Genomic DNA, 20707 nt, shown 5'->3' on the forward strand with positions numbered 1-20707 from the left:
GGGAGCATGGAGTAAGAAGGACAGGGTGAAGGGGCAATGCTTGTTGGCTGGCTGGCTGTGTGTTATGATGAATTACAAAACTATTGATAGATGACTGTAAGAAGCTGCTATTATTTTTATTTATTGCTAGTAAATAGACCCAGCTTGTCATAGCTCCTAGGACAGTATTCAATGTTAGTCCTATTTAGAGTAGTCCCAATCCACTAAAATTAATGGGATTTGGGTATGCAGGTTGACTCAGGAGAAAGCCCAGGAGTGTAAGGCAATGCCCAACCAGGTAACATCAGTAAGCTCACAGCCTGGCTGACAGATTCCTCAGTCAGTCTCCAGTTGTCTGTATCATTATGTGTTTGGGGGTCAGTCTAAATGACCTCCTAGCAACCCCTGTTTCCTCTTCAGGGGCGGGGAGGGCTGCCTTTTAAATATGTCTGAACAATATATATAATTCATTGTTTTACTATGTACAGCACCATGTGCATTGATGGCACTATATAAATAATAATAATATACAAATAATGGCATGATCCAGCTACTATTAAACACTTTTAGCTACCTAAACTTATGCATGTTTACGTAGAAGTAATTTCCAGAGAGCTCACTGGGACTTACTTAATTATAAAGAATCTCCTTAAATTAACAGAGTACATCTTGACTAATGAGTTAAAAGCATATTACATGTCAGACATTTTCAGACTAAGCCCAGGAATAGGGTATTGAGGGTATGCGATATTATTCAACAGGGTCATGGGGGGAAAAGTTTTGAAGAACACTCTAGGATCCACTGTTGATGAAGGATGGTTTCCAGAAATAGAAATATACACATAAATGTAAACAAATAAGTCCCATCCCCCCTCCGAAAAATTGGGAAGTCTACACCCTCCCACTGACATAATTTAAGACATAATTTTCTTTGTTACTAATGTTGATGGTTTCTTCTGTTGTTGTTGTTTTAAATTGTGTTTTGCCTGCTCCTCATAAGCTGGCAAAACCAAAGACGTTCCTTACAGTTTAGGAGCTTGTAGCTCCATTTGTTTAAAATAGAAAAGAAAAGAAAAAGTAAAAATAGTAAAATCAATTTGTAATAATTGTTTGAATACACTGTATTTTTAATATACCAAATAGGATGGTTTTAGGGCAAACCAACTTGTACATAATTACATTTTATGTTCCTAGAGTAACAAAGTGGCTTTCAATCTGTAAAAAGTGCAACTATTCCTCGCTCTTTGCCCCGAAGGAACTCCGACAACACGCTCGCGTGCACACACGGAAACGCGCACACCAACACTTCCCTCCTCCTCCAGGCCCGTCCCGTCGGCATCCAGGCTCTGAAACCCGAAAGAAGCCCGGCACTCGTACCTGGCCCGGTGTGTCGTTACGGTGGAAAGCCCTTCGGGAGACCACTGCAGTGGAAGGAGCCGGTGAACGATTCCCCCCAAATGCAGGGATGGAGAGGCGAGGCGCGGCTATTGATGCACTTTCAGTACTGCTGCACTTTCATTTTCGCTTCGGTAGCGCAGTGGGGGGAGGTGCGTGCGTGTGTGTATTTTAAGGGATCTGATCATCTCTCCCTCTTGCCAGGGGTGGTGCCAGGATGGGCGGAGAGGGGGAGAGCCGATCGCTTCCACTTCTTGGGCTCTCCGCTGCCTCAAGGGCGGCGACATCCAGATCGGTTTTGCAGAGCAGTTTTTCTTGAGCGATTCTCCTCTGGCACGTTTCCACCTCCCTTCCTTCGCAGGCCCCGCAGCCGACTCGCATGCAGCAAAGGACGGGGAGAGCGAGCGCAGCGCCCGGCTCCGCCCGGAAGCGACACGACAGTCATCAGACGTTCTAAATGAGGCGGGATGGCGGCCACAGGCTCCGCCCCCACCGACGCTCTCGTCCTTTCGAACGTCTGAACCTGGTTTCAAGCCATTTAGGGCTTTGTAAATTAGTGCCAGCAGCACTTTGAAGTTGGCCCATAAATGCACTGACAGTCGCTCCACATCATAGTTCTAGAATGACTCGGGAAGGAATCCTGGGAGCCCATTGTTTCTCAAAGAAGGAATCAAAACAGGAAGGGACAATGCTGGAAAGGAGACAAGCAAGAGCGCTGTTCATCACTTGTACAAGAGCTACTAATTTTTATCCGGTGAGCAGCCCAGTGCTATCCATGTTTTGTCAGAGATATGTCCCACTGAATTCAATGCGCAGGTCTGCAACTGTATTTTGTGAGTGTGGATAGACTGACAGGGAGTGGCCCCAATCCAGCTGCACCACTTGCAGAGTCCTCTCCATTTCACCCTCCTAATGTGTGCAATTTTCTGGATTGGGGCCAGCCTGCATGCAATAAGTACAGGAACAAGATGTGTGAGATTTGACAGCAATGTAGCTGGTGTGCACTTTTCCAGGTCTGGGCACTGTATCTGCCCAGTAAGTTTTCAGATTTGGGGGTGAGATGAGATTTAGCAAGCTCCAAAAATCCAAAGATTAAACTGCAAATAGCTAAACAATAAATACGTCAATGCATTTTATTTAGCAGCAAAGATGCCAGATTATATATGTTTGCACCTAATGCCATTACAATCTCAGCCCGGACTCGCTCCACTAGAGAGAAAGAGCCGACCACAAAAGTTCTTTGTAGATGCACACATACCTGGCTGAACCAAAATGGCCACCGCTCAGGTGACAAATTGGAGTGGCTGGTTCAGAATGCTTAGTGGAGGGGCGATAGCAGGGGGGCGAAAACCAAACAAAACCCACCATCCGCAAGGGTGGCATTCGTGGGCTTCTTTTCTTCAGCCTGCGTGGCTTTTAATTTTAAACATGAGATGGGCACAGAGATGAAAGTCCAGGACAGGCCTAGTTGGAATCCAGATTAAAGACTCCCTTGATGGCCTTATAGGCCCCTTCCAACTCTACTATTCTATTAAATGTGGATTCCTGCATGGAGCAGGGGGTTGGACTTGATGGCCTTAGAGGCCCCTTCCAACTCTACTATTCTATGATTCTATAATTCTATGATAACATTTCCTCAGCAGGACTGGGCGACATACCAATTCTATGGGCAGTTAAAATTTTGTTTCTAAGTTGCTTGCCTTAACAATGCCTGAGCAGCAATGAAGAGCCCTGGTGCAGCAGCAGTTGTCGTCTGACTCATGAGCCTCTTGACTTTAAAGAGTCTTTTAGTGGCCACATTGATTCTACTAAGACAATGCAAAGTAGTGAAGCTAAGATCCACACCTGGTTAGCTGAACTAGGTTCTCTGGCCGCAAAGAAAGGGGTGGTACTTAAAAGGGCAGCATAAGTCTGAATCCCTAGGCTTAAGGAAATACAATCTCAGTATTTGGAATGCTTTGCATATGTCTAACGGCAATCAAGAATTTTGGATAATTGCAATTGTTCATAACAATAGTCAGTCTGTTGGAAGACAAACATTTCGACATGAAGCTGTTAATGCGCTGTATCTACTTTTGGTTTCGTCACAGAATTGGGAATCAAGCACTTCTTGAAGAGCGGTTCCTTTCCTGCTTTTCTGCTACATAAAGGCACCCCGTGTTGATATCGCTGTTTTCTCAGAAACTGGGGAAGCGCACGTGCAGCCTTCACCCTCAAGAGCCTACAAATCCCAGCATGACTTGGGCAGGAGGGAAGAACCAAGGCAGCCATCATCTGGAAGTGGCTTGCCATCCTGGGCCTGAAGGGAGAGCACCTGGGGCCGGCTGCCTTGGTTCACAGGCTCCATCAGGAACAGGAAGGAAGGTGGCTGCAGCTTCAGGCCTGTCACCAATGGCAACGACTGAGCTAACAGTCCCTCACGGCCTACCACAGCTTGCGCAGTGCAGCATGGACCGGATTGGCCAGACTTTACTTCCCATGATCTTCAGTGGCAGGACTCCCATTGGGCAAGTCAGCACCATGGCAAAAGGCATGTTGGGAGTTGTAGTTTTTGTTTTCTGCAGGGAAAAGTAAAATCATAGAATCATAGAACAACAGAGTTGGAAGGGGCCTACAAGGCCATCGAGTCCAACCCCCTGCTCAATGCAGGAATCCACCCTAAAGCATCCCTGTCAGATGGTTGTCCAGCTGCCTTTTGAATGCCTCTAGTATGGGAGAGCCCACAACCTCCCTAGGTAACTGATTCCATTTTTGTACTGCTCTAACAGTCAGGAAGTTTTTCCTGATTTCCGGCTGGAATCTGGCTTCCTTTAACTTAAGCCCGTTATTCCGTGTCCTGCACTCTGGGAGGATTGAGAAGAGATCCTGGCCCTCCTCTGTATGACAACCTTTTAAGTATTTGAAGAGTGCTACCATGTCTCCCCTCAATCTTCTCTTCTCCAGGCTAAACATGCCCAGTTCTTTCAGTCTCTCCTCATAGGGCTTTGTTTCCAGACCCCTGATCATCCTGGTTGCCCTCCTCTGGACACGCTCCAGCTTGTCTGCGTCCTTCTTGAATTGTGGAGCCCAGAACTGGACGCAATACTCTAGATGAGGCCTAACCAGAGCCGAATAGAGAGGAACCAGTACCTCACGCGATTTGAAAGCTATACTATTAATGCAGCCCAAAATAGCATTTGCCTTTCTTGCAGCTATATCGCACTGTTGGCTCATATTCAGCTTGCGATCTACAACAATTCCAAGATCCTTCTCGTTTGTAGTATCGCTGAGCCAAGTATTCCCCATCTTGTAACTGTGCATTTGGTTTCTATTTCCTAAATGTAGAGCTTGGCATTTATCTCTATTAAATTTCATTCTGTTGTTTTCAGCCCAGCGCTCCAGCCTATCAAGATCACTTTGAAGTTTGTTTCTGTCTTCCAGGGTATTAGCTCTCCCACCCAATTTTGTGTCATCTGCAAATTTGATAAGCATTCCCTGCACCTCCTCATCCAAATCATTAATAAAAATGTTGAAGAGCACTGGGCACTTAAATGGATAGACTAAACCACGAACAAAATTAAGACAGCAACTCTGGAATGTGTTGTCCGTTTCAAAGCTTCATCAGTAAAGAATACGATGTGATAAGGATGCTAGAAGATGCTTGCACGCTGACACCCGTGGGGGGAGTAAGCACTTCTTAAATAGGATTTTTATGTTGTATAAGATAGGTCACTATGCCACAATGAATGAACAGGAGGATGTATGCTCTTATCTGTGGAGCCTCCTTAAACTTGTGCTATTCCTTGACCGACGGGTGTAGTGAATCCCATAATTTTGAAGAAGTCCTTCTTTTGATTTGTCCTGAATTTCCCACCAATCAGCTTCATGGGATGACCCTTTTGGGTTCTGATGCTAAGAGAAAGGGAGAAAAATGTCTCATAGCAGCACCCCCAACACCCCCATGTGTCGGGGGTGAGAGAAAAAAAGAAACAAGTTTAATTTGTTTTAAAGTAACATCACAGGTCTAACACCAGCCTACCTTGCAGGGTTGTTGTGAGGTAAGAAAGGTAAAAAAAGATACAAATTTAATTCATTTAAAAATTAATGCACAGGCCAAGCTACTACTACTTTAAGAGGATTACTTCGCAGACATATATTTTAAGGGCCCTGAGGAACATTGGGTATATCAGCTAGTGACAGAATAAAAATATTAGTCTTTAAGTTGCCACAAGACTCTGAAATTGTTTTTGCTGCAATGCACTAACATGGCTACTACTCTGGAAATTGATAAAAAGTAAATCTCCCTTCATCTCCCCCTCACTCCATCCACAGAGATGCCATCTTCAAAGGATCACACAGATTAGTTCTGTGTGGGACTAAAGGGGGCATAACGTTATATGAATGTTTAACAAATTCTTCTCTTTATTTTAGTCATTAGAAAAGTTTATGGATACTATGAAAATTCCTTGTAAAATATTCGCTTTGCATGCTATTAAAGCAGGTTTACCTATCTAGTGAATTGGTACTCAGGGTTGTCAATGAGTGTAATATTAAATATTACATTCTAATCTATAATGTACATTTATTGTACCAATATCCCCTAGATAGATAGATATACTGTTATCTTCTGCCATCACCACTGACAGAAAGAGGGCCCCCAAGACTGTTTTGCTTTGAGTCCTAGATTACCACTCTGCAGCCCTGGTTTGGCTCAGTTTCCCCCCCTCCCAACCAAAATTTAAAGTCTACAGCCCTACTTTCTGACACGAAACCCTTCTATACATCCTCCTATCCCTATTTTTCACAATGGTTCAGCCCAACTGTTGTTGGCTTTCTCCTTCCCAATGATTTGAGCAGACGACTCCCATCTCCTGCTCGTGCCGCGGGGGGCGGGGCGGGGCGGCGCGGCGCTCTCATCGCTCATTGGCTCTTTTCTTCGGACTGCATGAAAAGCGACAGTTTAGCAGAATACGATCAAAGTAATTAAACTAGTGAGAGGCGGGCACAAGAGAGCAATTTGTGATTGGACAAGAGGACAGGGGATAAATAAGACTCTTGTTTATTGATTCACCATCCAAGCGAAAGATGTTAAGGATGCTGTGATTGGTTGTTTGACGTCGAAGCCCCTAGGAACCGTTTAATAGGCACGAATGCTATCTATATAGGATTCTGAAGTATATTTTTGAGTTTTCCTTTCCACCAAATCGCTCCACAAAAAGGATCCTATAGGCAATATCCATCAGTTTCAAAGTCGCATGGTAATTCTATTAAAAAAAAGTTACCTCACAATTCCTAAGAGTAGCTTTATTAGCGCTCAGAAGGAGCCCAGGGTTAAAATCTACATTGCCTCAGTCACAACAGTCCTTTTATAACATTTTTTGGCCACAGCTTCTTCGTGAGGGCATCATTCCTCTATTACTACCCCCCAAAGTATCATTTCTTTTGTAGTAACTCTCACAGTAATACCGCTTCAGTTACCTGGTAGCACTGTTTTCCCCTCAAAGGAAGCCCATGGTGTCCTGGGCTGTTTTGTCCTAACATCACTTCATATGGACACCATGAATGTTCCCATTCAACAGTTTCCCCATGGCAACGTAGCCCCAGACCCCACATTGCCCTATAGTGACAACCTGCCTCTACTGCAATTCCATCACATTGATCTTTCTCTGTCCTGTCAAAATACTACACAATCCCCTACAAGTGTCTTATTTTCTTATATCTCCCCAAAGAGGAGATATCCAGACGCATTTGTGACTATAATCGCCTTCTTCTTCTGAAGCAGTTGTTTCAGCCAGCAGATTTCTGGGGCTGCAATCAAAAACATACTTCCATCGAAATGAAAACAACAAAACTACTAACATTTCTCGTGACATGAGCTTTCCCTGGAAATAGGGCTCATCTCAAAGTACTTACTGCAATGTGTTTGTGTCATTTAAAAAAGCTTCAGTCAAGAGTTTTAGGATCATTTAAAATGTTTACATTAGGGACAAAAATGTTGAAGGCTAGCGCAGGTAAAATCGCATCTTTGACCTCACACATTTATTTACTACCATCCATCACACACTTACTTCCACCCAGATAATTCTGCTCCTACCGTCAGCATGCAACCATATAAAGTGGGAAATTGCATATTTGGAGTCAGGAAAGATATGGGATTTTTAAAGTGCATGGTCAGGGTACTCCTACTGGCATACATTTCTGTCCTTCAAAGCTCTTTATTCAATATCAGATTAACATGATGGGCAGCTCTGTTTGGATTGAGGAAGGGGGTTCACTTTTCCTTAAGGAGACTTATTTTTCCTCCCTTTCAGATTCACACATCATGGGAGACAATGAGGAGCCTGACACTACAGCCGCACCAAATATTCATCACTGCCCCTCAGACTCCACCACAGATGACAGCGGCACCCAAGACGATTGTACGCTCCCCAGTGTTGTGCGCTCTCCAACCTGTGCCCGCTGCCGCAATCACGGCATCAGGATCCCATTGAAAGGCCACAAGAACAATTGCCAATTCCAGGGCTGCCAGTGCAACAAATGTATCCTTATTCTGTACGTTTAGTGGGAGAGCAAGATGAAAGTGGGTGTTGTTGACCCCTGACATTGTTGAGAGATGTGTTGCAGGATACACAGTGTGGGTCTCAGTAGGTGGCACTGTTCCCCCATGAATAAGGGCTTCATCATATTGGGCTGAAATAATACTTGAGTACTCGCCCCCCTTTGTGCTTTGCTTGGGGTTTGCTAGCTCAGTGACAAGCTCATTAATAAGGATATGTATTCATAACATTTCTAGACCACCCAATAGCTGAGGCTCTCTGGGCAGTTTATGATGAGGATGATGAATGCATATTACAGTGTTTTGTTTTCTAAACAGCACTCCTTGTCTGCCAGAAACTCCCTGTTTTCTAAAGATCAAACTACACATTATACATAAATGTGTAGTGAAACCATTTTTATTTAACTGAAAGGCAGCCTTGGGATGCAACAAGTTTGATTGGAAAATCAGCAGGTTACATGTGAATCTGAAACTCCAAAACAGGGAAAGCAATTTTTATTGGGGAGTGGGGAGGCAGTGAATGGGAAAAGGGGTTAAAAACACCTCATTTGCCTGGATTTGTATTTGCTTTCTCTATTACTTTTTTATTTAATGGGTTCTTCTTAAATTGTATTGAAACTGGTTTTATTTAAAATTGTTTATATTTAATATGATTCTATTGAAATATATGTTGCACTGTTGATATTGATCTATTGTTTAGGCTGCAAACGGCTTTGTTTACATGAAGCATAGGGTTACATAAAACTATGTTCTTGAAAGGTAGCTAAGAAATGGGTTAAATAAATTATAAATAAATCTCCCCAGGCAGAGACGCCGTGTCATGGCTGCCCAGGTGGCCCTACGCAGACAGCAGGAGATGGAGTTGAGGAAACGGCTGGCCAGTGGTTTGGTACAGCTTCCGGACAACTGGCCATCAAACTCCCTCCACCTGGCCAAACCATTCAAAGGGATTAAACCATGCAGGGGAGAGGAAGGTAAGCCACTGTGAGAATCCTATTGAAGTAGTAGGGCATTGATTAAAAGAAATAAAAATAATAAACATATGGAGTGTCTATTATTTCACATCTCATTGATCTGAATTTGCTTCAAATCCTAAATGTGTTTAGGAGTACACCTTTTAGCATTAATTATATGTGTAATCCCATCAATATAAATGGGATTTAGGAACACCTGGCTTTCTTTGGATTGTTCCTAAATTCTAAAACACAGCCACATTTATGATTGTATTTCAAGTGTGTATAAAAGGAGAAGTTTCTCTTTAGCTTTGCGGTTAGCACAAGAATGAGTAAGATAGGCTCCCAAGCATAATCTAAAATATATTTAAGATATGTGTTTTCAGCAATAAAAGAAATGGGGATTCCTGCATGATATTCGCAAAAACAGCCTCATACGCCCTTGCAAACATGGTTGAAACCTGTGGCAGGTGGGACAGAGAACTGATTGGGAAGAATGATTTGGAGCAAAAAATCAGTGGGTGGGGAAGAGTTATGCGTTCTTTCCCTGCAGTTTCTACACTCCAATTGGCTCTCTCCTGAAGACGCTTTTCCCTAGGAAAATCAACAACCACCATGTGAATTTTGCGAACATGCACGTGTAGTTCAGTCCTTAAGATCAGGCTGCTAACCTATTGTCTAACATACTAAATCATGGGATGTACATTGGTTGCTTACCAGATTTTCAGTAATGAATTAATTGACTCTTTCAGCCCTTGCATTTATGAATACAAACATCAAAAGAACGACAAGTCTTGCTCCAACTTTGGGCAGTATTCAGGTTCGTGGCTATTGGTGACTCTCACAGGCCTCTCCTCTTTTGTTGCTCAGACAAGAAGGAGAATGAAGAACCCTTGAAAGATTCAGAGGATGGACTCAGAGGGGCCACAGGATTCCTACGACGACAAAGACTGAGAGTTACTAGGAAGGTGAGGAAAAGGGACCATATCACTGACGACCCTAAGTTCTTATCGGATAGAGTCATTTTTGACAATGGATTATTGTTGGCACTTGCAGAAGGAGATTTGCAGTTTCCTCTTTACATTGGAAACAAGGTGCCTTTTTTTCCAAGATAAAGACAGCTCTGTAAAATTGTAATAGAATCTTTAAAGCAAAATGGCCAGGAAATGGAAGATAGACTAGAGGTGAAAGCCTTTAAACAGGAAAGCCACATGTCCCATCCCTTTACAAAAAAAGTGCATACTTAAAGGGAGAAATCTCTATATTTCAGAGAGAAAATTGTGCATATCTCAGTATCTTCTAATTAAACATAAAATAGTCATTTGCATCCAATTTTTCCAATGTGGCATCAGAGTCAACACTAGCCTTGATCCTTAAAATGGCTGGTCCCCTTTACGGAGTCTTAAGTGTGGGCAAGGAGTGAAAAGGAACCTCAGTACAGCGGTGTCTTCATCCCTGGCCAAACTGGATCCAGGCACATTTGATTTCTTCAGCTATAGGACAAATGGCAGGGTCAGCAGCTGAAACCTTGCAGTAAACTTCCCCTAAGATGCTATCAGGATTAGTAATATATGTTATGTAACTGAAATTATAAAACACATGCAGATTTATTTATTTTTAAATCCAACATGTCTTGTTTACAGGTTCCCATGAGGTAAGCATTCTTTTGCTGTCTCAGAATCAGAGCATTTGGTTCATTTGTGTGACAAAAAAAATGTATATGTCATCTCATCTGTTGTTGTTTGCAATATTTACAAGTTGGTGTCATTGTTCTTTAGGAATGTTCCTGGTTGCCTCTCCCTCACTATTCTAAAATGACAGAGCTGCCTTGGGCCTATGGAGGACATCAACCACCTCATACTCCTTGGTTCCCACCTCCACTTCCTATGCCTCCTGCATCCTTCTGCCCGTTCTTGCCCCAGGATCATTCATTTCATCTTTCAGCTATGGGAGGTAGGTAACCTGTTTCTCTAGTATCAGAACTGGGGTAGTTTATTTGCTATGGAAATTGGCCTTGGAGCCTGTAGTCAAATTCCAATTCAGACATTTCTGGCTGGACGGGATGGGGGAAATGGGGCGCCCTTCCTCTCCAATGGGGCCCCATTCACACTATCCCATGCAGCCACTTTCTAGGGTTGCTGTTTTTTAAAACTATCGGGGAGATTTGCACAAAAGTGCCAAAGCTCAAGACCCAGTGCTGTAACTGCTCTGAAGAGAAACCGCAAAAAGGGCAGGGAGAGGGAGCCAATAACTCCCATTTCGGATAGCCAAATCTGCACTCTCGCAAAAGACCAGGAATAAATAAATAAGTATGATCCCATTTGTGTGATCCCAAAACACCAGGAAAAAAAATTAAAAGGTGTTGAACAGATGATGTTCCTTCCAAAGTGCTGTTTGGGCATAAATGGAGGGGCAGTCACTGGCAAGGGAGGCTGGAGGCGGTCCTGGTGAGATCGCAAAGAGTGGCACAGGCTTTTTTTTTGCCACTCTTGACTTGGCATGACACAACAAGGTGCTGTTGCAGACTGAATATTCAAGTCACCCAGCACATGCCACAACCCACCATAGCTTAAGTAAGCCACAGTGGGCTGTGGTGATCATGCAAACTGCTTCAATATAAGCTGTCTAGGCCCCTGTTGCTTTTTTAAACCAGCCCTGAAAAATGCTGTCCCCTCAAGGTCCAGTGTCTTATACTGCAAATACATTACTGGCCTCGATACTCGGGATCTGACCACAGCAGCTTTTCTTTTTCCTGCAGGTTGTGATGCTAATGATACTTTGTACATGACAGACAGTTATATGACAGCCCGGGGACAGATGTTTCACCAGACCGCTGGCTCTTCCTGGTGCTTACCTGCACCAGCTGACCTGCCTAGGTACATTGTGCATCCCTCGCAGTCCTGCATAGGGAATATTTAAGGCTAAGCAGAGGAGTGGACTGAAACTGGGAGCTTTCAGAACAGGAATGTGGACTGACATCAGCTAATATAAAGACATGCCAGGAGTGCTAACTGTGGGAGTTGAAATCCTTCATCCCTATAGTTCTAAAAACTAGATTAATCTGGGTTATTAGGTGCATTCCTATAGGCAGATCATGTCAATGTTTTGTGAGGGGAAAGTTTCAGTGAAAATAATGGAAACCTATCACCCTTGTAAGAAGAAATTCTGGCAGATCTACTTAGTAAAAAAGAATGCCATGTTATCTCCATTCAGATTGCTTAATTTCTAAATATTGGCCCTTATTCTACCATACTCCCATAGAACCTGTTGGATATCCCTAAAAGGTGTATGTATGTGGGTGGGGAGAGCTTAGTTCCAGAGTCTCTCTTAATTGAAATTTTGAGCTAGCAGCTCTATCACCTGTCCACAAACACTTGCCCACACAATATGATGGAAGATCTGCTATTCTGCAAAATATTTTCCTGTCCAAAATGTTTATGCTCATGACAGTCATTATAAATACACTGAGGAAAGTCTGGCTGCTGTAAAGTCCTGTCTCCCTGCTGTGCTGAGATTAATCTAGGACAAGACAGGAAGCAGTTTGTGGTTCTCTGGGTATTAATCACAGTATTGATATAGTCATGGGGTACAGTATCTCCAGCATATTGGAATGAACATATCTTTTGGCTGTGAGCCTACATGCACTTTGATATAAATACTTTTAATTTATATCAGTAGGACTTACTACTCACATAGTGACTGGGTTTTCTACAGTGTCAGGATGCACGTTGGCTAATAGCAAAGAAGGGCTAATCCAGCTAAATATCAGGCCTGTTGGGCAATGGAAATTGCTTCAGTAGAAAATACTACCTATCTAATTATGTATTTTTTTATTTTCTGGCACCAGTATATCAACAGCTGCCTATAACAAACATTTACTGCAAACAGCGAGTAGTGGGTGGAAACGTAAAGTGAACTTGGGAGAATGACAGCTGCAGTAGCCCCTCTTCCCCCTCAACAGCTTGTGGTTTAGCAAGGACAGAAGGCGAGTGGGAGACAAGATGCCAGTGAGGAACTTTATAAACAGGGCTGATATGCTCTCTCTCTCTCTTCCCTTCCAGCCGCATGGCCCTAAACCCCCTTAATGGCAACATGGATTTGAACAGACGTCCAAAGGTTCCACCGTTGGGAGGTCAGGTATTCTGATCCTTGTATGTTGCACAAAGATATACCATGAGCTGGAGTAATTCTCCCCACCTTCTTCTCCAAAGAAGAGAACACATGTTTGGTTGATGTTGCAGGAAGGTAGTAAAGCTGACAGCTGGGATTATTCAATCTGCCTGTCTGTCTGTCTGTGTGTGTGTGTGTGTTGTGGGAGTGGAGGGTGGGAGAGAAAGAGAGAATACAGACACGAAAATATGGTGAGTATTCTCTCCTGATTGCCTGCATTTCCAGTTGATGGTCCACAGGAGTGTTAGCTTGTCACAGATACATGGATTCTACTACAAGGTTTCCTTCTTCAGGGGTACCTTGGAATGTATAATGTCTTTACTCATGCTTTTCGTATAACAGGCTTCATGACTCATTGAGCTGGAGCATATACAGTATAACAGCGGCAAATCATGGGTTATTTAACCCACAATTTACGGGAAAGCATGCCACCTGCAAGCCTGGTTTTTGTAAACAACCTCCAATCGGCATGATCAGAGGTTGTCAGCGTGGCATGCGAACCCACACCAATGGGTTTAGAGGCTAAATGAACCAGCAGTTAACCCAAGGTTTGTTGTTGGGTTAACCCATCAGCCTGGATTCACATGTCACACTGACAGCTTCCGATTAGAGAATGATGGAGTAGGATACAGGATTTATCTTGCTTTTATTCTGATTCCTAGCTCTGTGAAAGGAACATGTATAATCTGTTCATGAGGTGTTCATTGCCTGTTAATGTCTATTTGCTAACCACAGGGTTAACCATCTCTTCTCCCTCTCTTTCAGCCAACCTCCTCTCCTCACATTTCAGTCTGGCCCACCAGAGGATTTATCTTCTCACCCCTTTCTGAACAACAGCTCCAGAAAGAGGCTGCTGAAGCCCTGATGGTGCTGAGAAATGCCCCCCAGTCAAGTCCCATTCTTGCCACTTCAGGGCTTCTTCCGTCTGCCAGCTCTGCACCTGCTCTAATGGCCTCATCAGCTTTCTCCCACCCCTCAGAGGCAGTTCACAACCGTGGCGGGTCCAGTCCCTTCCAGCAGCATCCCTCATGCTTCATGCCTCCATGTGGCATGCATGCTGTAAAGGCCTCCCGGGACGTATCTTTGAAAGGAAACCATATGCCTCCCGAACCAGTTAGTGCTCATGGAGAACAGGTTCCAGGGTCCCTCTTCCTTCCTTCACTGCATGGTAGTGCTCTTCCCCAGCAGTACAAAAATGTCCATCTCTTCTCAGTTGCACCATCACGGGGGCCTCAGGTGGCTACTTCTGTAATGGTCTCCAGTATCCAAGCTGTCAAACCTAGCTTCGGAGCAGCTTCCAGTGTCAGCCATCACAACTTTGCCCCAAGCTTGGCAGCCTGTCACACTTCCTCAGGCTCTGTGTCAAAGACCATCTGCATGCCACCAACTATAGATGCTGGTTGGATCTCACAAACAAACGTTGAAGTCCTTGCTCCACCCAGCTCCACTCACAGCAGCCCTCAACTGCTGCCCTTCTGTGTCCCGCCAATGGACGTATCTGTCACGATGCCCCTACAAACTGGCATCCCATGCACCCCAATCGGGATGGAATTGCACATGCTACCCAGGCTGTCACTACTGAATCCCACCCCCTACATTATAGCTCAGCAAGCTTTCCCAGACCCAATGTTTCTCCCTGGGCAGAAGTCTCAGCAATGCCAGCAGCAGCAGAGCCAAGAAGGAAGGTGTTCCACTAAAGTGCGGGAAGAAGAAGAACAGGAGAGCTGCCCCAAGGTGCCCGGGAGCAAGGCTGCAAAAGGTAAACCAGAGACACTCTGCACCTGCTGCAATCAATGCAGGAACAACTAAGGGTGCAATTCTAAGTTGATAGTTGGCAGACTCCAAAGTCAGAGACTGCTGTCCTGTTTCTCAAAACCTCCTGCCTTCTTGGGAGACAATAACGAGGCTTGCTAAGTAATCCACAAAGCTTTATTCAAGCAATAAACCTCTCTTCCCACTTGAAGAGAGTCTAGGCACAACTATGCAAACTAAGCGAGACAATTGTCCTTTCAAGAAGAATGGAAAGCCTTTTCCCCAGATGCGTTAACTTCAGAGACTGGTTCTGAGGCAGCTTCTAACTGGACGCCAGCCGGGCTGACTTTGTCTTGCTTTCTTTTAGCTCCGCTCATTTTAGTCTCCAGTGTACTCTAGGATCAGCTAACCCTTCCGTGCTCTCCCCCTCGGAAGAATGTTGGCTTCCCACGGACTGTATTATTTGCCCTTGACGAGATAAGCTCTGGAGAGGGTTCACTGCCAGGTGGTGAAGAGCCTGTGAGAGCTTTCTACCCCACTGGTACAGGCTGGCCTGTTTTTGGCACCGTCTCCTCTACTTCAGAGTCTGATTCTGATTGATCACCTGAAACACCTTCTTCCAACCCAGGGAGAGCAGAGCTAGACATGACACCTGCCAAGTCTCCTAATGCAGGGCAGCCAGAGCACAGAGACAATCCTTGCCTCCGTGCTCTGGCCACCTTGCATTTTTGCTAGATAGATGGTTTTGCACCACCACCACCACCCTGTCTGCACTCAAGTTTCCAAGCACAGATAAGTAGCCAGCATAGTTTTCTCTCTGCGCTGGCTACAAGGAGAAGGGGGAGGGACCAGTTTACTTGCTCTGAGTTTGGAGCCAGTAAACTGAACAACCCTATGGCTCCCCAGACACTGTCATCCCTATCCATGTATAGGGATATCCCTGCTGTAAGATCAACAGTCGTGGAGTAATTTTTTAAAAGAATTCATACAAACTAGCTTGGGTAGATTCTCCTTCATTACAAAATCCAATTTCAGTGCCCAAGGGGGAAAAAGCTCTCTGTTGGCTTTCTCATAATCTGAGGATCTTCTGAAAGAAAATAGGACTTCCTCTTGGGTACTATTACCAAGTGGCAGTATCCATACCAGAAATGAGGCAGCTTCTCTGGGTATGTTTTGACAATGATCAAACTAAAAAAACTAAACAAAAGCTGAGAAATTTTCTGGAATTTCTTTATTAAACACCTTCACCTTTGTAACAGGAGGTCACACAGCTGAGCTCCCTATAGGAAAGGCTACAATCTTCAAATAACTTATTTCAGATTAGTTCCATCATGGGATTTGAGGATCACAGTCATACTGATATGTAGGGTACATGGAAAAGATCTGAGTGTCTGGGAGAAATAATCCAGAAAGGATTGCAATTCACACAGGACTCTTGCAGTGTGTCAGCCTAATGTTTGTAATGGCCATAGCTACCAGGGTTCACTCCAGTTCAGGCAGAAGACAATGCAATTCCAATCACGCTTCCTTCTGGCTGACCTGGCAAACCCAGGTCGTCCACATGGTATTTCCAAATAGCAGCCTGACACTCTGCTGGAGACCTGTCTGAGCGGCCGTCATGAGATCAGTGTGATGGTTATATGGGTACAAATAGGGGAAGGGTATATAAGGGAGCTACAACCAGAGATAAAACGGAGTTTCTCTTTTCCATCTAGGTTCTACAGAAGTCGCACCTGACTTCCTTGCATCCCAGCAATCATGCAACCGCTCTGTTCAGCAAGCCTCACCAAGTCAACCACAGCCAAACCACCTCCATCAGACCAACACCTCCCCCTCTGTTTCTCTAAGCATTACCCAGACGGGTTCCATTTCCCTCCCCAGCTAGGCTTCTGATAATGGGAGGTAAGAGACAGGGGTGGCCATACATCCACTTGCGTAAATGGAATACAGGGAGGGGGTTCTGTTGGGTAAGGTCCCTCGTTTAAAGGGTGGGGTGGCCCATGGCCAGGAAACAACCTTTGCATATGTTCCGTTCTGATCCACAACTGAGTTACTGCAACTGCTGGTGGTTCTATTGTGTCAACACAAAGCCGGGATCAGTTAATAATTTCAATTCATTTTTAACTAGTTCAGTGTCAGATGAGAGGTAGCGTTTGTGAAAGTGATGTGAAGAAATGTTATTTTTAAATAAAACGGAGTTAGGTTTTAGCTAATAGCTTAAGCAGTTTATGTTTCTTCTTGAAGAAATGGGATATTGTAATGATTTTTTTAAAATAGTTTTTAAATAAATCACATTGCAATGATTAATGGTCACGAGATGGTTTTAGGGAACATGAAGAATCTGATCCATTTACAAGGTCTTTGCTATTGATTTCATGACTCAAGAGAAGATATATGTGTTACATTCTCTACAGCACTGTTTGCTGCCAATAAAATGTTGTGAAGAACAGCAGTAGTTCGTACGAGGTTTTTTTATCCCAAGGCTACTGGTTTGAAAGATCTTTTACTTTGTATCTGATGCTTATGTGTTGCTATTGCAGGGAGGATTCAAGTTTTATAAATCGGATCCATTTAGATTCTGAACCCAGAATTTTCAAATTCTGCACTCAGAGTATATTAAATAATTACAAATATACTCAGAGTATATTTGTAAGCTTTATGCTGAGCTCAGTATTGAAGGCAGTCAAATTTTGAATTGCGGGTTGGTGGGTGGGTGAAGTATGTTATGACAGGTGCCTTTGAGGATATGCAAGAAGGCTATGAACGAAGACCACAAGGTATTATTATTCTGCCTTTTTCACAATACTGGGAAGGTTAGATAGCCACCCAACTCACAGACAATCTCTCCCCTGCATGCTCAATTCTTATATAAATATTTCTACTTATTTTCAAACTTATCTCCACAAGAGTTATAATGATCTTTTAAATGGAAGAATCACAGAAATCCAAGTGCTATAACACGTACCAGACCCTGTATGGTCATTTGTACATACGCAGTCACAGAAAGCCACCTTTAGAACTTTCTCTCTACAGCAGACATCAAAGAATCCAGGTGTTGTGAACAATAAAGTGACGTTTCTTCTGGAGTACAAATTGTGATCTCCCCCAAAATGGTCATTTCCCCCAATCTACTCTTTTTTTTTAACACAAGAGGGGAGAGGGAAACGCAAGCAAGACAAGGGAGATCCTTTCTGTTACTTCATGCTCCTCCTAAAAAAGACTTTAATTATTACAGGGTGACCATATGGAAAGGAGGACCGGGCTCCTGTATTTTTAACAGTTGTATTCCAAAGGGAATTTCAGCAGGTGTCATTTGTATATATGGAGAACCTGGTGGAATTCCCTCTTCATCACAGCAGTTAAAGCTGCAGGAGCCCTGCCCTCTTTTAAATCTGGTCACTCTAGTATAGCTCCTGCAGCTTTAACTGTTGTAATGAAGGGGGAATTTCACCAGGTTCCCCATATATACAAATGACACCTGCTGAAATTCCCTTTTCTATGCAACTGTTAAAGATACAGGAGCCCTGTCCTTTTCATATGGGCACCCTAATTATTAGTACTCCACACACTGACGCATCCTACATCACAGTGTTCCAGCATTTGGTAAACAACTGTTCCAGAATCACATCAGTTGAACTACTCAGTACAACTTGCAGAGCATGTTGTTCAGTTCTAATTTTAAAGGTAGCCAGCCTGTGGCAAGGCAACTGGACAGCATTTAACATGATAGGATTCTATCTGATAAGAGTCAACAACTTGCTCACTTCACCATTCAAACCACTCAAGTGGAGCACATGCTTGAAATAAATGCTAAGATAACAGGAAGGCTGAGCAGATCAGGCCTTAGCTGGGGATGTCCATGAGAGCATTGGCTGTTGTTGCTAATAGGATTGTAATGGATCCTAATGAGAGGAGGAGGATAATGGTAAGCCGAATAGGGTTTAATAGCACCACTTCCCAGTGGGCAGATGGAGATTTCCTTGAGACAAACAGTAAAATGGTCAGATACTTAGAGGAGCAGCCAACAATACAAAGAAAGGGAACTGTGTCAGCAAAAGTAAGCTTGGGATCAAATTATTTTCTTTGTTCTCTTCCTCCCCTTTCTTTGGAGCTTGAACTGAGGCAGAGAAACAACCATATTTAACAAACATGCAACATTAGGGCGACCATATGAAAAGGAGGACAGGGCTCCTGTCTCTTTAACGGTTGCATGGAAAAGGGAATTTCAGCAGGTGTCATTTGTAGATATGGAGAACCTGGTGAAATTCCCTCTTCACCACCACAGTTAAAGCTGCAGGAGCTATACTGCAGCTATACTGTGACCAGATTTAAAAGAGGGCAGGGCACCTGCAGCTTTCACTGTTGTGATGAAGAGGGAATTTCACCAGGTTCCAATATATATAAATGACACCTGCTGACATTCCCTTTTCAATACAACTGTTAAAGATACAGGAGCCCTGTCCTCCTTTTCATATGGTCACCCTATGCAACATGCACCAAAGAAATGAACAGGGGGGGTGGGGGAGTTAAAACAATGATCAAACTAAAAAAACTAAACAAAAGCTGAGGATCATGCTTCAAACACAATCTAGAACTACTCTTCCAGTGCATACGGGTAGTATAAAATGGCTGGGAATAAAGTTATATTGCTTGAAGGACCTAGATATAATATAATCCCACCCTCAATACTGAGGCTTGGAGAAAAATATCACAAGCCACTCTAGTTTGGGAAGATCCCTTCTTAATCAAAAAACAAGGTTAATTCACAAACATAAGAACAAAATTCACCTATTGAATCTTCCCAGGGGAAAATAAGGCAGGGATCAGGGCAGGGCAGAGAGAAAGCCTGGGCCCCGCCCATAAAGTTGAGCACTGGCTTACACAAAAAAAGAATACTTACTTTTTCCACATAGTTATATATTTGGGAACACAACGTTTGCTTTTTTTATTATTAGAATCCCAAGGTCCATCAATTGGAGCCAAGTGCAAAATGATGACTCAAGAGGATTGAGATATACTTACAGTTAAAGAACAGGGTGCCTCTGAACAAATGCCCAACACAGGAATTTCTTTCCACAGTCCTTCCACATAAAAATTCACTCCTGGGTTTTCCCCAAGCTGTCTTCATTTTAGCAGCCTAATTTATTGGGGGGGGGGGGGAGCTGTTTCCTTGCTGCTATTATTAAAAACTGGGAATCAGTAACCCATGACTATCCACAGCAAATCACCTAAAGAACTATGAGTAGATCCCAGTCTACGTTCCAATCACCCTGACTTTCACAGACACCAGCTGCAGTCACCTCTAGGGATTGACACATCTTCAAAAAGGGCCACTGGGATTACAGAGATATCTGTGACTATTCCTGTGTATGCAGTTGGTTCACACAAATGTTTCTCCACATGACGGAGTAGTGAATGCAAGCTTGGCAGAAATATTCTCTAGCCGATACAAGTTTTACTTTTGAATTTCAGATTCAAGGACAGCAAAATTAAGTGGCACCTGTAAAAACATCCTCAGGGCATGCCTTCCACAAAGTTACTAGAAGAGGTGGAGAATTACCTGCTAACCCACCCACCCCAAAAAAGCACAATGTGAGAAACAAGGACAATCTACCTGGTGTATGGTGTACTCATACCTTTCTGTGTTGATCTGTACCACATCTTCTTGTTGTTGTCCTTCTGTTTATAGGAAAATGGAGCCCCTGTCTGGCTGATGGAGAGAATGCAATGGCTTTGCATTGGTCAATTCCTATTCGCAGATAAGAATATACATGGAGTGGTTCTTCATACACAAATGTGGATATTGAAATTGAAGTTTGGCTCAGAATCTGGCTTCCTGTAACTTGAGCCCGTTATTCCGTGTCCTGCTCTCTGGGATGACCGAGAAGAGATCCTGGCCCTCCTCTGTATGACAACCTTTTAA

At 43.7% G+C, this 20707-nt stretch overlaps 3 protein-coding genes across 3 annotated transcripts in view; 1 reads left to right on the plus strand and 2 right to left on the minus strand.

The window, feature by feature from the left end:
• LOC134408471 (guanylate-binding protein 1-like) overlaps window positions 1–1763 on the minus strand; it is a 23295-nt gene extending 21532 nt beyond the window's left edge. The window contains exon 1 of the mRNA XM_063140768.1: window positions 1357–1763. The gene's annotated coding sequence lies outside the window, so the exon portion shown is untranslated. The remainder of the gene's footprint in view (window positions 1–1356) is intronic.
• Window positions 1–20707, minus strand: part of LOC134407875 (guanylate-binding protein 1-like) — a 128639-nt gene that overhangs the window by 42019 nt on the left and 65913 nt on the right. The gene's annotated exons all lie outside the window — the stretch shown is intronic.
• On the plus strand, window positions 266–17092 carry DMRTC2 (DMRT like family C2). Its single transcript, XM_063139743.1, has 11 exons — window positions 266–277; window positions 1302–1418; window positions 1651–1900; window positions 7665–7905; window positions 8714–8883; window positions 9733–9830; window positions 10641–10815; window positions 11621–11738; window positions 12924–12999; window positions 13798–14791; window positions 16500–17092. Exons 1-11 carry the CDS (start codon window positions 266–268, stop codon window positions 16667–16669), a joined length of 2421 nt encoding a protein of 806 aa, XP_062995813.1. The 3' UTR covers window positions 16670–17092.

The sequence above is a fragment of the Elgaria multicarinata genome, chromosome 13 (assembly GCF_023053635.1).
Source record: "Elgaria multicarinata webbii isolate HBS135686 ecotype San Diego chromosome 13, rElgMul1.1.pri, whole genome shotgun sequence".
Lineage (NCBI taxonomy): Eukaryota > Metazoa > Chordata > Lepidosauria > Squamata > Anguidae > Elgaria > Elgaria multicarinata.